This window comes from Melanotaenia boesemani, chromosome 10, assembly GCF_017639745.1.
Source record: "Melanotaenia boesemani isolate fMelBoe1 chromosome 10, fMelBoe1.pri, whole genome shotgun sequence".
NCBI lineage: Eukaryota > Metazoa > Chordata > Actinopteri > Atheriniformes > Melanotaeniidae > Melanotaenia > Melanotaenia boesemani.
Genome location: NC_055691.1, coordinates 22,495,695 through 22,508,474, shown reverse-complemented (window position 1 = coordinate 22,508,474; position 12,780 = coordinate 22,495,695). Strand labels below are relative to the sequence as shown.

At 39.0% G+C, this 12,780-nt stretch overlaps 3 protein-coding genes across 7 annotated transcripts in view; 1 reads left to right on the top strand and 2 right to left on the bottom strand.

The window, feature by feature from the left end:
- Window positions 1–115: 115 nt before the first annotated feature.
- Window positions 116–11,108, bottom strand: LOC121646879 (uncharacterized protein C3orf20-like). Of its 4 annotated transcripts, none has more exons than XM_041995959.1 (18): window positions 10,936–11,108; window positions 10,763–10,857; window positions 10,192–10,676; window positions 8,945–9,001; window positions 8,760–8,859; window positions 8,221–8,424; window positions 7,952–8,101; window positions 7,420–7,540; window positions 6,513–6,638; window positions 6,312–6,431; window positions 5,838–5,991; window positions 5,323–5,545; window positions 3,381–3,461; window positions 2,925–3,276; window positions 2,474–2,596; window positions 1,777–1,919; window positions 1,479–1,593; window positions 116–1,109 (listed from the first exon to the last, which is right to left on the bottom strand). In XM_041995959.1, exons 1-17 carry the CDS (start codon window positions 10,993–10,995, stop codon window positions 1,512–1,514), a joined length of 2,676 nt encoding a protein of 891 aa, XP_041851893.1. In that variant the 5' UTR covers window positions 10,996–11,108; the 3' UTR covers window positions 116–1,109; window positions 1,479–1,511. The 4 variants fall into 4 exon arrangements, with proteins under 4 accessions (XP_041851893.1, XP_041851892.1, XP_041851891.1 ...); XM_041995958.1 differs by lacking the exon at window positions 116–1,109 and adding an exon at window positions 1,314–1,369; XM_041995957.1 differs by lacking the exon at window positions 116–1,109 and having other exon boundaries at window positions 1,314–1,593.
- The window catches only part of LOC121646880 (netrin-4-like), a 25,320-nt gene continuing 16,855 nt past the window's right edge, over window positions 4,316–12,780 (bottom strand). Inside the window, exon 12 of the transcript XR_006011723.1 lies at window positions 4,316–4,326. The gene's annotated coding sequence lies outside the window, so the exon portion shown is untranslated. The remainder of the gene's footprint in view (window positions 4,327–12,780) is intronic.
- Window positions 11,143–12,780, top strand: part of LOC121646882 (methionine aminopeptidase 2-like) — a 7,204-nt gene continuing 5,566 nt past the window's right edge. Inside the window, exons 1-3 of one of the 2 annotated variants that reach the window (XM_041995966.1) lie at window positions 11,143–11,313; window positions 11,687–11,840; window positions 12,621–12,737. In XM_041995966.1, the coding sequence (XP_041851900.1) occupies window positions 11,696–11,840; window positions 12,621–12,737 (262 nt within the window). In that variant the 5' untranslated portion in view covers window positions 11,143–11,313; window positions 11,687–11,695. Of the gene's footprint in view, window positions 11,314–11,500; window positions 11,841–12,620; window positions 12,738–12,780 lie in introns of those variants that run through there. The other variant, XM_041995965.1, reaches the window with a different exon arrangement.

Here is a 12,780-nt window from a genome sequence, read left to right as displayed (position 1 = left end):
CAAATAATGTGATGACCGTGTGGGTTTGTATCACTGTGTAAACCTAAGTCTACGCCACATATTGTAATTTCAAGAGATAAAATAATTGTTGAGGAATGCGCAGGTGCCACACGCGCATATTTTTTCACATACATCATCACTTCTAATATTAACTACCTCGGTGTGACTAACAAGTCACAAATATGACTGAAGATTTTTATTGTGTAACACATTGAGAGGAAGTTAGACCCAGACAAAAAAGAAAAAGAAAAAAGCACATTTTATAAGAAGTGCTTTCATCATTCACCATGCTTTTGAGTTGGTCTTTGGGAAGAACAAACAGGTAAAATGAACTGTAACCTGTCAAGTTTCTAAATGATTTATTATGATATATGAAAACTAAAAAAAAACATTGGACAGATTTTTATTATGGCCTATATGCTCATATATTTTAGAGAAATATTATAACAGACATACATTTACATTCATAAATTTACAACAGACAGATATAAGTATTTACATAAGATCTCAGACTAATGATACATCTTTACTTTAACATGCTACTAACTGCAAACATCTCAGCTGCAGACTGAAATGTGGTGCCAACCTGCAAGGTGACTAAATTAGTTGTTTACAGTCTGGTTGCACATTAACCTAAGAACTATCCCACTGCTGATGCACTTTACTTTGTATGCAGATATAATCATTGCACTGATGCAAACTCAATGTGTAATGACACAAATATGAAGAAATGTAGTAGGTATTTTAACTGAATGCAAAAGTCCCTCCACTGTTGGAGCAAAGCCATGAGAACTTGAATGTTTTTGTGTTGCTATTAATTACTTTCAACTTACTTTTTCTCCCCACCTGTTATTCTGGTCAGAACTGTGAGAGCAAACTGGGCAACTTTGGGTTCCACAAATTAGAGATGTGTATGTAATTTGAACTTGTCTTTTTTACAAGGCCAGAACAAGCTTAAAAAAAACCTTTTAAAACATATGTATATATTTGACTGAAAGGTTTGTCTACAGACCTCTGAGGGGGTTTGAATGCATCAATCTGCTCCAGTAAGCTGGGTCCAGAATACTAGGAGGTGAGTTACCAGCCTATACCTTCTGCCTAATGAAATACTGTACATAATAAAGCAAATAACAATACCATGACATTCAGTAATACTGAAGACCTTGAACATCCATGAAATAGGTTTAACTACAGATCTACTGAACATGGTGCCAAAAAAAAAAAAGATAAAACCAAGCAAAACTACAACCATCCCTGTCCCACTAACACAAGGCAGCCTATTTAAACAGTTAATAAAAATGACTGGATACCTCTGAAAAACAGTTTTGGTTATATTTCCAAAAAATTAACTCAAATCAGTGCAAGAGCACTGCAGAGAATAAGAAACAGAAATTACAGAAAATTGTGTTATTAACTGAATTGCTTAAACAAAGAAAATTAGCAGGTTTTAATTTAAAAATGTTAATAAAGTTAGATACCTTGATAGGCTTCTATTTCTTCCTTAGAAAAAGTCAAGAGTTGAAATTTTCTGGTTCTAGTGCTGTATCTGATGATAAGTGTGTCTTTGTGGTTGCAGGATCGTTCACATTATCACTGTAACAGATAACAGAAAAATACAAACACAATTCAATAAGCTTTGATAGATCTAAATGTAGCACACAAGGAAATTAATGTGTTTCTTTTTAGTTTATTACGGGCAACAAGTTCTATGATGATGCATTTCCTTCCCTGAACCGGTGAGTAATAATGATCTGCCTACTAATGGTGCAGCAGTACCTGTACTTGTAGTCTGAGGGGAGAGTCATGCCCAATCTGTAGTCTCTCCTGCTTCTGGAGATTTGTTTGTGAAGGTCTCTGGCAGAGCAGCTGTCACCACTGAATATGTATCCCAGAAATATCAGCTTCCCTCTGATGTACATCTATCATTTTAACAAAGAAAATTGACTTTACATATGGGGAAATGGGAAAAGAATACATTATCTGTCACACACTGCTACTATTTTACATGCCACACATAAAAATTATTTATTTTTATCTTGATTTTATCTATTTTACAAGACATTATCCTTTGATTTAAATTTCAGTGTGTCCATTGTAATATTGTAATTAAGACCTCCAAGCCTCCAAATATAAATACCACTTCATTCCATATTGGGGCTAATAACTTTTATTTGAATTCTTAACAGAAGGATTAATTTTCTTTCCTTTTTTTCTACAAAACTCAGTGTTGACTTTAGGCTCGAAGTTGAACTTTCTTTTTTTGATTTAGGGCTGCCACCTTTTATTCTTGTCAGTCTTTAAAATTTTTAGAATAAATTAGCTTCTTGGAAAGGACAGACACCACATTATTATAGTTCCTGCAGTACTATTCCCTTTCTGCTTCACAGGAGCACTGCTGCTGCCACCCAGTGGGGGCAAAGATGACATGCATTGTGCCCCAGCATGCAGCCAAGTCTGCAGTGGGTTTACTGACCAGGACCATCCCAGGAGCAGCATTGTGTCGCTGCTGCAGCAGGATGTTATTCAATCCCAATCCACAGTTGTCCTTTCCCGCTGACATCTCGTACTTTACCAGGCGAAATGAGTCCATCTGACACTGAATGAATAAAAATAATGTTTTACTGAGGTTTCAGAGTGCTGCTGACTTTTATGTCAAGTTTCTCATTCTTTTTTTTCCAGCTGGTGCAAAACTGTCTTTATCCTTGAAAAAAGTGCATCAACATAAAAAAAAAATACTGCTGAATGAACTGAATCTCAACTAATTGATGGTGTATGCATTGTAGGCTGTATTAGAGACCTGGCTATTTACGTATATGTATGATTACACATCCATCACATCCAGCATCTAGACTAAATAACAAAAATGTCTTGCTGTAATGTACTGCACAATGCTTTCTTATTTTAGACAAGGAAAGCTTTCACACCTGAGTACATGGCATGGTTCTGTGCTTGTTTTGCCTCCTGTAAAGCATCTCCAGGGTGTCCTGGCTGGGAACTGTGTGTGGGTGGTGTGGTGGAGTAACACACACCACAAGGATCTGTTGACTGTGTGGGGGCTGACCCATAATGAGAGCATCATACTCCAGGTCTGTCACCACTGGCATCAGTGCTGCGCTGCAGCAGCACCTCCTCCGTTGCCCCTCCCCCTGCAGGGCAGCTCTCAGCAGAGTGGGGCACACTGTGAGTGGGATGGAGGGGGCGAATGGTGATATGTTCACTGTACTGTAGGTTGTGGCAGGCGTCTCAGATTCAGGACTGCTTGAAAGGATCACTGACCTGGGTGATGGTAAAGCCCTCATTGTAAACAAGGCTCTTAAAAAAGTACACTAAAAGTCATTTTAACATAATTTCTGCCTATCAGGGACACAAGCGGCTCTTACTCTGGTTCGATGTTCCCATGAATCTGAAGGGGTCCTACACGTGTGACACGATGCTCTTTCTTGTCACGTTTTGTTGCTGTCCTGGAAACAAAGGATGCAAAAACTGTGAAATGCTCCTTTATTATACCTGTCATAATGCAGCATGCTGTGCATCTGGTCAAAGTGGAGCAGAGTCAAAGCACCTGAAACTGATTAATAAACATTGTGTTTCTATCATTCATGAAAAGAAAGACAGACAGATACATAGATGCATAGATAAATAGACAGACAGACATGAATATTGGTTTTAAATGGAGTTTTATATATATGGTATATTCGGTATGTTGAGCTGTCATTTTCAGAGATTCGGATTTAAATGGACAACTGATGAAAAATGTCTTTAATGAACCGGTTTAAGCACAACTCCAAAAACTGTAACTGTAATAATCAGTTAAGCAGATTGAAGTTATTGAGTGGATTCTAAGTCTGGCATGTGCATTCAATGAACCCACAGCATATGTGAAAGGAAGTCTTAATTCAAGTGAAAATGTGCATCTATGGGCTGCAAAAAACAAAAACAAATGAAGGAAAAACAAAATATAGAAAAATGTTGCAGAAATATCCTCACACAACAAAAACAGCCCATTCTTTTGTGGTTTTCGTGGTTTTCAGACATATAAGATAAACTCTGTTTTTTCTTAGTATTAAGAAAAAAACATCTTATATTATGTTGTGTTACTTTGTCCAACTATATTTGAGCTTTTTCAAAAAAAATCCTCTGGTTTGGACATAACCATTGTCTTATTGTTACAGCTGCACAAGGTTCAGCCATGCACCACTGCAGTCACGCTCTGGATTACTGATTGTCCACACCCTTTCCAGCAAGTCTTCCCCGGTATACTAATCATCCATACCTGTATCCAACCCACTCACCCTGCTACATATACCCCAGCACCACACTCATTCCCTGTCGGACCTTGTTGCATCATGCATGGACTACTCCGCTGTCCTTTCCCAGGTCTGTATCATCAGGATAATCCATCGCCTCCACCGTTTGTCTTCAAGCAGTAAGATAGTTCCTTTGTTCATACTATATTCAATAAAGCCTGGTTAACCTTCATCTGTTTCCAAGGAGTCCTTCATAACATTTATTGAGGAGGCTACACTTTAACCCAGGGATCTCAAACTCTTGTCTTCTTCCCTGCTCCAACACACCTGATCCAAATGATATGGATCCAACAGCTTGTTAAGTTCTACACACCAAATAATTTGAGCCGGATGAGTTAAAGCAAATAAACATCTAAAACATGCAGGACATTGGCCTTCGAGGACCAGAGTTTGAGATCCCTGCTTTACCCAGTTTCCATCATATAACATTAGGTAAAGGAGAGGAGTAAACTTAAGCAACAGATCTTCAGTAATCATAAATTCACACCTGTTCTGTTCCTGGTAAAAGCATCAGTCACAGACCAGACTTTTCATATTCCATAGCTTATTATACCTTTGAAACATGAAAATTTTGCTTTTTTTATTTTTATTTTATTATAGAAAGACTTTTTAGTCCCATGCCTTTTAACCCGTTAAGGCCTGATCCATGAAAAAATGGTAAGAAAAGTCAAATTTTTTAAATATGAGGTCTTTATTTGGCCCTTTAACAAAATGTAACAAAAAAATTATATTTTTTATACCATAAATTGAAGCAAAATGTCTCAGAAACTGTATGTGACAAATATGTCACGTCGGGCTCTTATGGGTTAAACTAAACAGTGAAGTGTGTGATGCCGTGCTTTGTAGCCAAAATCTTAAGTCCTATCAAACATATTCCTGCTAACATCCCAATAATATCATCTGGGTAAAGGATTTGAATTTTCATGATCAAAAAATTATTTTTGACCTGTTTTAAATCAGTAACACTACCCTCACAGTAGGTGAAACCCTCTAGTCCTGCTGTGTCAGTGAGCACCTTGGCAGCTGGATGGTGCAGTCCAGAGGCGTTCCTGCTGGTGCTAACAGGTGTTTGTGATTCTCCCGAAACTCATCCCTCCTGCACTCCAATGGCTGGGCCGGTTTAGCATCTGTGCATCCAGGTGAGTTCAGAGAGGGAAGAGCAGCTGACTGTACCTCTCTTCTCAGCCTGGTCTTCAGCAGAGCCACTGGCATCCGTTCTGTGTCAGGACACTTGATACCTCAAGGAGAGGAAGAGGTCACTCAGAAATGCACACAGACACTAAGTGACACGAGTGACCGTGAACAAGATCCTCATGGAACTATTCAATAATGTTGAGTTTGCAAGATGAGGTGATACTGTAACTTTTTAGCTTCAGCAAACTACCTCAAACAACCTCACCATGTCAGATTAGCTCAGTTTCATTTTGCTGCATTTGCACATTTTTTTAATCACAGCTGGCAGTTTTATCCCAGATCAGAAGAGTGTGCACACATAACAAAGATATGTTCATAAACTCAGCTTGTAAGTACCAATGGCAACACAGTAATAGTCCAACCAGTTTTCCACTATGTTTTGTGCTCTTTGCTGAAGCTTCTTCAACTTCCTGCCAGCATTTCCTTGTCTTTTGCACAAAACTAATGGCTCCTCCAGACCCTCCACCTCTCTGAGCATCTGTGGGAACCCCTGGGGGAAAAACAGACATCTGTCATACATCATTATGCACATGGTAGATTATATTACATAGAACAATATGGCAAGCTGTGATAAGATAAGACGCAAGACATGAAAGGACAGTTCCAGAAAAGGATACCACATACGAAAAAGGGGATAAAAGCAATAGCTGCAGAAGTAAATTTCAACAATATCTACATATTTAACAGCAAGTTTAGTTAAGATTAATATATAACAAAAGAAAAAAGACTTAAGTGATATTTAGATGATTTCATACTTTTAATTTATGTTATGTCAACACTCATGAACAAAAGGTTATAAAAATATCTTACAGGTGTTGGCTTCTGGTTACTTTTGCTCTCTGGAACACCTGCTGGAAGTTTAGTCTTTTTCTGCAGCTTGAAGTCTTGAGTAGCAGCAGAGACAAACTTCCCCTCTGTCTGCAAACAAGTCTGTACAATGTTGAGGAATTCCTCATAAGTCTTTAAGTTTCCTTTTTCATATACTTGATAATACATAAAAATCATCATCACCATTTGCTTTGTGCAGTTAATATAAGACACAGCAGAAAGGGAAAGTTGAACAAATTCGTTGTCACATCTGAAGATGAGGACACCAGAAATCCCACTGAAAAGCCTCACAGAGATCAGATCTGACAACTGCAGGAGACAAACAAAGAAAAAAGAGACTTACTGGTTATTTTAGAATAAAAAAAACATAAAACAGAGAACAAACAGCCACAATGAAAGGCGAATGCTTTGTCCTATCAGAGACAATCCGTGTCAGTAGTCAACATCCTCTGCACCGTTTGCCCTAAATGAAGCAGTTCTCATATGCTCACATTGGATATTTTGACAGTCACATGTTTCTTTTCCAGTTTGCGTTACAACATTTTCAAAGTGAAATAAAAGAAAAAAAAAATCCAAATTAGATTGATATTTTTACTTCAGTGTCTATTGGGCTGAATGTGAATTGCAGAGAGTTTAAAAGTGCCTGAGCTGATGCTTCTTTTCTTCTTTAGAAATAAAAGAAGAAATAGTTGGTATATGAGGTGGTTGGCACAAGAGCCTAAATCTGTCATAAAAGTGTTTTGTTTTTTGTTTTTATCAGTAATCAAAAGATGTGATCAGCATATTCAAACATCTGCTAGGCCTCAAAAACAGAAAGACCAGATTGTAGTTTCGAAAGTCTTACAAAAGAAAGTTGTAGATATCAGAAACTGTTCTCAAAACAAACAAAAACAAACCTCTATAAATAAAGTTTTTGTATAAGTTCAGTAAAGAATATTACTTTTTCTTTGTCACTTCATTCTTACTTCTGCTGTCCCTACTTTTTGTGTGTATTTAATTTATACTGTTCATGACACAAATAAAATTCCCTTAAAAAACACACAGCAATTCTATTCTAAAGTTTTTATCATATTGTGCCAGCAGCACTCACCTGTATAACAATCTTATCTCTCAGTGTACGACTATTCCGCCAGCTCCACTCCTTCGTTATGTTTCCATAACCATCATATAGGAATCCACCATCCTGGTCCCACACTGCTGTGATGGCAGAGCTACATGAACAGATGGACAACAAATCAATATTGAAAATTGTTCAAAACTGGCCACACATTTATGATGTTAGTGCATTATTTCTTGGAACAGACAGATGAGTATTTCAGCCTTTTTGAGAAATATTTTCCTGTGTTTTAATAAGAAAATTTATATCAACCTCCTACCCAAATACTGTAGTTATTTAATGCTGCATTTGCTGGATTAACAAAAGAGTGAGTTTTATTTAATATATTCACATTTAAAGAGTCAATGTAAGAGATTTCATGACATTAGGGCCTCACCATGGTTTACGTTCCAGCACCACCAACTGTCTGGATCCAGCTGACTGAAAATTAAAACTGACTATCGGGTGTGGAATCGGGTGACCCTTTATTAAAACAGACATGCTCACATATCAGCAGCAAACTCACCTAACAGGGTGTGAAACTGCCCCGTGTCCAAATGCAGTGATAGTCGCGAGGGTGACAGGATGCTCATCATCAGCGAACACGTTGGTGTAAAAACCGTCACAGGGCAGACCTGAGTGACTCTGACAGACTGCCACTCGGCCTGATGGGTAGCTAAAAGGGCATGGTCAAGGCTTAAAAGGTCAGCTGCTGTGACACATTTTCCACACAAACAATGCTGCATTGGGTTTAAAATGAAAATAATTTGGACAAACGTGATAGTAGAAGGATACTATATGAATGAGGAGCCATCATTGATCCTATAGTGCAGTTTCTGCTGAACTGGATGATGCAGTTTTATTTCCGGTATCTGAGGGATACTGTTGGCTAAAGGGTCAGGTTGGATCTTTCTTCTGCTGTTTTTAAGTTTAGCCTTTACGCTGGCATCACCATAATGGCGGAGCACAAGGGCTTTGCTTAACTCCTGCTCCAGTTTTCTACATGAAGATAAAATCATTACTTAGGTTCTGATAAAACTTACTATGTCTGAATTAGAGTTAGCATTTTTGAGGGGTTGCACAGTAAATGATGATAGCTTAATCATAATAACAATTTCAAGACATTTCAATCAAAACCATTCAAGTCCTTCTCTGCCAGTCGTAAATGTTTTGTATCCACTCCACCAAACAGGTGGTGAAAGTTAAACCTGCATTCAGAATGAAATATAATAACCATCCTTAGAAGAATCTGACTATGAGGTATTACATTTGGAAATACAACCTCTCACTTCACACACAATTATAGAAGCAGGTTAGACAGATTAACCACACACTCAGGGTTTCTTGCTGCGTGCAGTCGCTCCACCACCCAGTGACACACACTGATCTGTTGAGGCTCATTGTAGGGGGGCTGCTTTGGCTGAATGATCCAACCTGGACACAAATCACATCCAGCTGAGGCAGCAGAAGCTTAGCAGAGAGGGGGTCATTAACACAATGCTGCAACTGCATCCCATACCTGGATCTTTAACGCTACTGGCTGAGATGGAGAAACTGGTGGGTGTGGAGCTGTGAGCTGTTGGGAAAGAAAGAATACATAACTTTGTCATTATTAAATGAGTTTTTATAAGATTTGTATGAAAAAATAATGACTATATATGAGTTTATTAACACAAGCATGTAACTCAATAGTTGTGTCATTCATTAACAGAGTTGTGGCTTTGTGCTCCACTGACATGTCCAACCAGGTAAACCAATACTCTTACTTCCACAAGACTGCAACCAAAGCTGTATCACGGCATTTGGACCTATAAAACATGAGCATTTTCTATCAGAGCCCACCTCATGGTTTGTGTAGTAACTAATGGCATTCTATTTATGGACTAGTGAGCCATGGAAATTTACTTCAAGGATGTAGCTTGTGAAAATATCTTTTAAATGAGGAACTGCTGCTTCTTGCTCAATGACTTACTCATTTCCTAATTATATCTGGTTCTATCTTTTTCTATATAGAAAAGTTGGTGGCTAAGCCATCCACTAAGAAGGTAGAGTTGAATAATTAATGGAAGAGCAAAAGGACAAATCAAGTTAAAGCACAAGGAAATGAAACATCATCCAATCAGGCAAAACTCATCCTTAATGACAAATTGTTCATATCTATTTTTAGTTATCTGTAGCATAAATAAAGCTAATATTTAAGCTTTTCCATGTTAAGAAACTAAAAAAGACAGCAACATAATTTTATTAATAAAAATTAAATACCTATGATTAGCCAGAAATTAAATTTAAATTTTTTGCTGTCTATTTGACCCAAATTGATTTTATCATCTATTTACAAATCTGCACATGTAATCAGTCTTCTTTGTGGAGGTGCAAACATTATCCTAATAAAGAGAAGTGTGCAAAGACTTCAGATGTCTCTTTGCAGACAATGGGAACTGCTGGTCAAATACAAATGCTGCAAACAGATTAAACAAACTATGAAATCAAGGCAATTACATCTTCCAACAAACAATGACTGAATCAGGTGCTCCACAGATAAAAGACATCAGACTTGCAAAAAGCACAAAGGGCTGGAACTAGTGATGGGATGTGTTCCAAGTCTTCGGAGCATGTGAAAATTTATCAGTGAGCTGCAGCCCTTTCTCCTTTTTGCAAGTGAAACAAACTGTCAGTGGAGATTAAACTTTCACCAAATGTAGGCACTTTTAAATCCAAATTAAAAACTTTTTTTTTTTTTTTTTGCCAGACTTTTGGCCTTTTCACCTCTACTGTTGTTTTCTTTGCAGTTTCTCACACGTGGGTTTAAACTGACTTGGAGCTTTCCCTCAGAGGAACCAACATCTCCCTCAACACGTGGGATCTTCTCTCTTGAGTTCTCTTCGGCAATTGGAGGCATCTGACGAGACGTTTGCTCAGAGTTCACTGAGCTTTTGGACTTCCCTCGTTGGTCAGTCACTGTCGGACTTTTCAAACGCAGTAACGCCCCTGCAGTCAGGTCGTGCCAGGAGTAATTCAGAATATTTACAATCCCTCTGGGAATACACCCCTTTTCTGGCCACTTATGTAGTGAAAGCAGACGAGCCAAGTCGTCCAGTAACTGAGGGGCCGCTCGCTTGTAGGCTTCCATCTGATCGAGGTCCTTAAACGCAGCACTGTCAGTCGAAGAGGGGCCAAGTTGGTCATCGCTACATAATTCACCTGGGAAGTTGAACACGTGACTTTCACCTTTCTGGTCCTCTTCTCGATCACTATTAGAGAGTGAGAAATTGGATTAGAAACGAGTCGGAAACGAAAGCCGTTTATAACAAAGCAAGTAGACTAAGTTAAGGATTACCTTTGTGCTGTGGCCTCCACCTGCGCTTCTCCACTGGCCACATTAACATATAAAATATAGCTTTTAATTCCTTTAATTCGGTTACGTCTTGTTGGCTACAGAGAGGTGATAAAACAATAAACATGTGTCTGTTTCTTTAAAGCTGTAGTCATCTAAATTAATGTGTAACCCACCTGGTCAAAGAAGTATAAGGGGCCTTCACTGAGATGTGCCCGCGCACCATCAGATGCCATTATCTTCTATGGAGGGGGGAGTCGACAGAGACACCAGTAAACTAACAACATAACTACAAATCCACATTTCACTTCTGTAAATGTACGTCTACCTTAGACCCACTGTGCTCTGCTTGTTGCTAGGATACACACCTCTACTCCCGTCTCCAAACACTCGCGTTACGCATTGGTAGCCTAATTATCATCGATTTGGAAGATCATATTGAAAGGATATCTGTCCGAGTACAAACAAAACATTACTCGCAATAACAGATAGGGTATCGAGAGTTTGTGGAGGAAGTGACAGTGTTTCAACAGAGAGTGGGGCTGAAGCACCAGGTGCGCCCTGCCGGTAACCTGAAACCGAGCACCTGGATGCTCAGAGAAAATGATGATACAGGGTGCAATGCAACTCCTAAATGCCACATGTCAGGACACGGTGGTAACATGCAAGCATTTCTGCTTCAACAGGATCCACTGGGAATGTGTTACCTTCATATTACAGTTTGTTAATTCTGCTGAAAAGAAAATCTGATAATGAATGACAGTTTTTGCTCCTAGGAACAGGGGTGGTTCATTTTCCTCTATTCGGGCAGAGCGGCTACGAGAGAAATTGCCTTATAGCTCATTATTGGCTCAGTTGCCACCAGCACACTTTGCTGCTTTGACCACTGGAGGCTCCCAGCAGCTTATGCGTCACTTCATCTTTCAGAAGCCGATCATGGCGGAGCTACAACCACAGCGAGAAGTGGAGCCTCAACTTCTTAATGGGGACGACTTAAACGAGGAAAGAGGAGATGCGGACGCATCAGAGACAGTAAAGAAAAAGAGAAGAAAGAAAAAGAGGAATAAGACCAGTGCGGCAGGTGAGAAGCATCACTTTGCGTTTTTCAGAATCCTTGTGAAAATAGCGCAAAATTGTCCCCATATTCCTTCACGTTGTAGCGAGCGTAAAATATGCGGGGGCAGGAGACTTCTCAACCTGTCAGAGGGTGTCCCGGCGCGTGCAACTGTTCCAACTCTGAGCGGCTCCTGATGGAGCTGCGGGGACTCATCTGGAAACGGGACATAGTATTGAAAGATGTAATTTAATCACAAAACTGATCGAAAGCTGTCATTTGGGGAAAATGGCTGCAATGTATTAGAATTTAGCTACAAATTAAATAGATTTTTTTGCTTCTTCTTTTTTTGTCTTGTTAATTTCAATCTGTATGCACTTATGACATAGAAATAGCCTATCAACAGTTTTAGTGCAGTGGGATCACATCTAACCATGCATGTGAAAAAAAAAACATGTTGATAACTGCATTGTGCGTGCTTTATAATTGAAAATGTAAAAAATCCACAAAAAGACTGAGTTCTGGAACCTGCATTAAGTCAAGTGTGCTTCTCAAAGCTCTGTCTTTGATGGGCTAAATGTCATAATGCTGCAAGGTACATATGCCCTTGAGGATATTGACTTCCATGGTAAAGAAAAGAAATTATTCACAGGCCCTGCCAAGTTCACACATAGTGGATGCACTTTCTTAAAATTACTCTGTACCACACATAATAGGCTTCTGTGAGTGTGTGTTTGCATGTTTGTGTGTTACAAACATGTGCATGTTCACCTGTACACACATGCATGACGATGTGTGACTTTGCAGCAGGGACAAACGAGGCTGAGGGGGACGGAGGAGATGCCTTAGGTGTTGGTGATGTGACAAAACAGCTGGAGCAGCAAACACTGGAAGAGAAAGAGAGGGCTGAGGATGCAGAAGACGGTACTGCTATCTCTTTATCACACCTACCTTCATCCTCGTAATC

Bases quoted from the DNA above. Each gene is read 5' to 3' on its own strand.
- LOC121646879 (XM_041995959.1), bottom strand. From the start codon at position 10,995: ATGGCATCTGATGGTGCGCGGGCACATCTCAGTGAAGGCCCCTTATAC. The intron at 10,858-10,935 runs GTGGGTTACACA...ACCTCTCTGTAG, and splicing joins CCTTATACTTCTTTGACCAG to CCAACAAGACGTAACCGAAT. The intron at 10,677-10,762 runs GTAATCCTTAAC...ACTCTCTAATAG, and splicing joins GTGGAGGCCACAGCACAAAG to TGATCGAGAAGAGGACCAGA.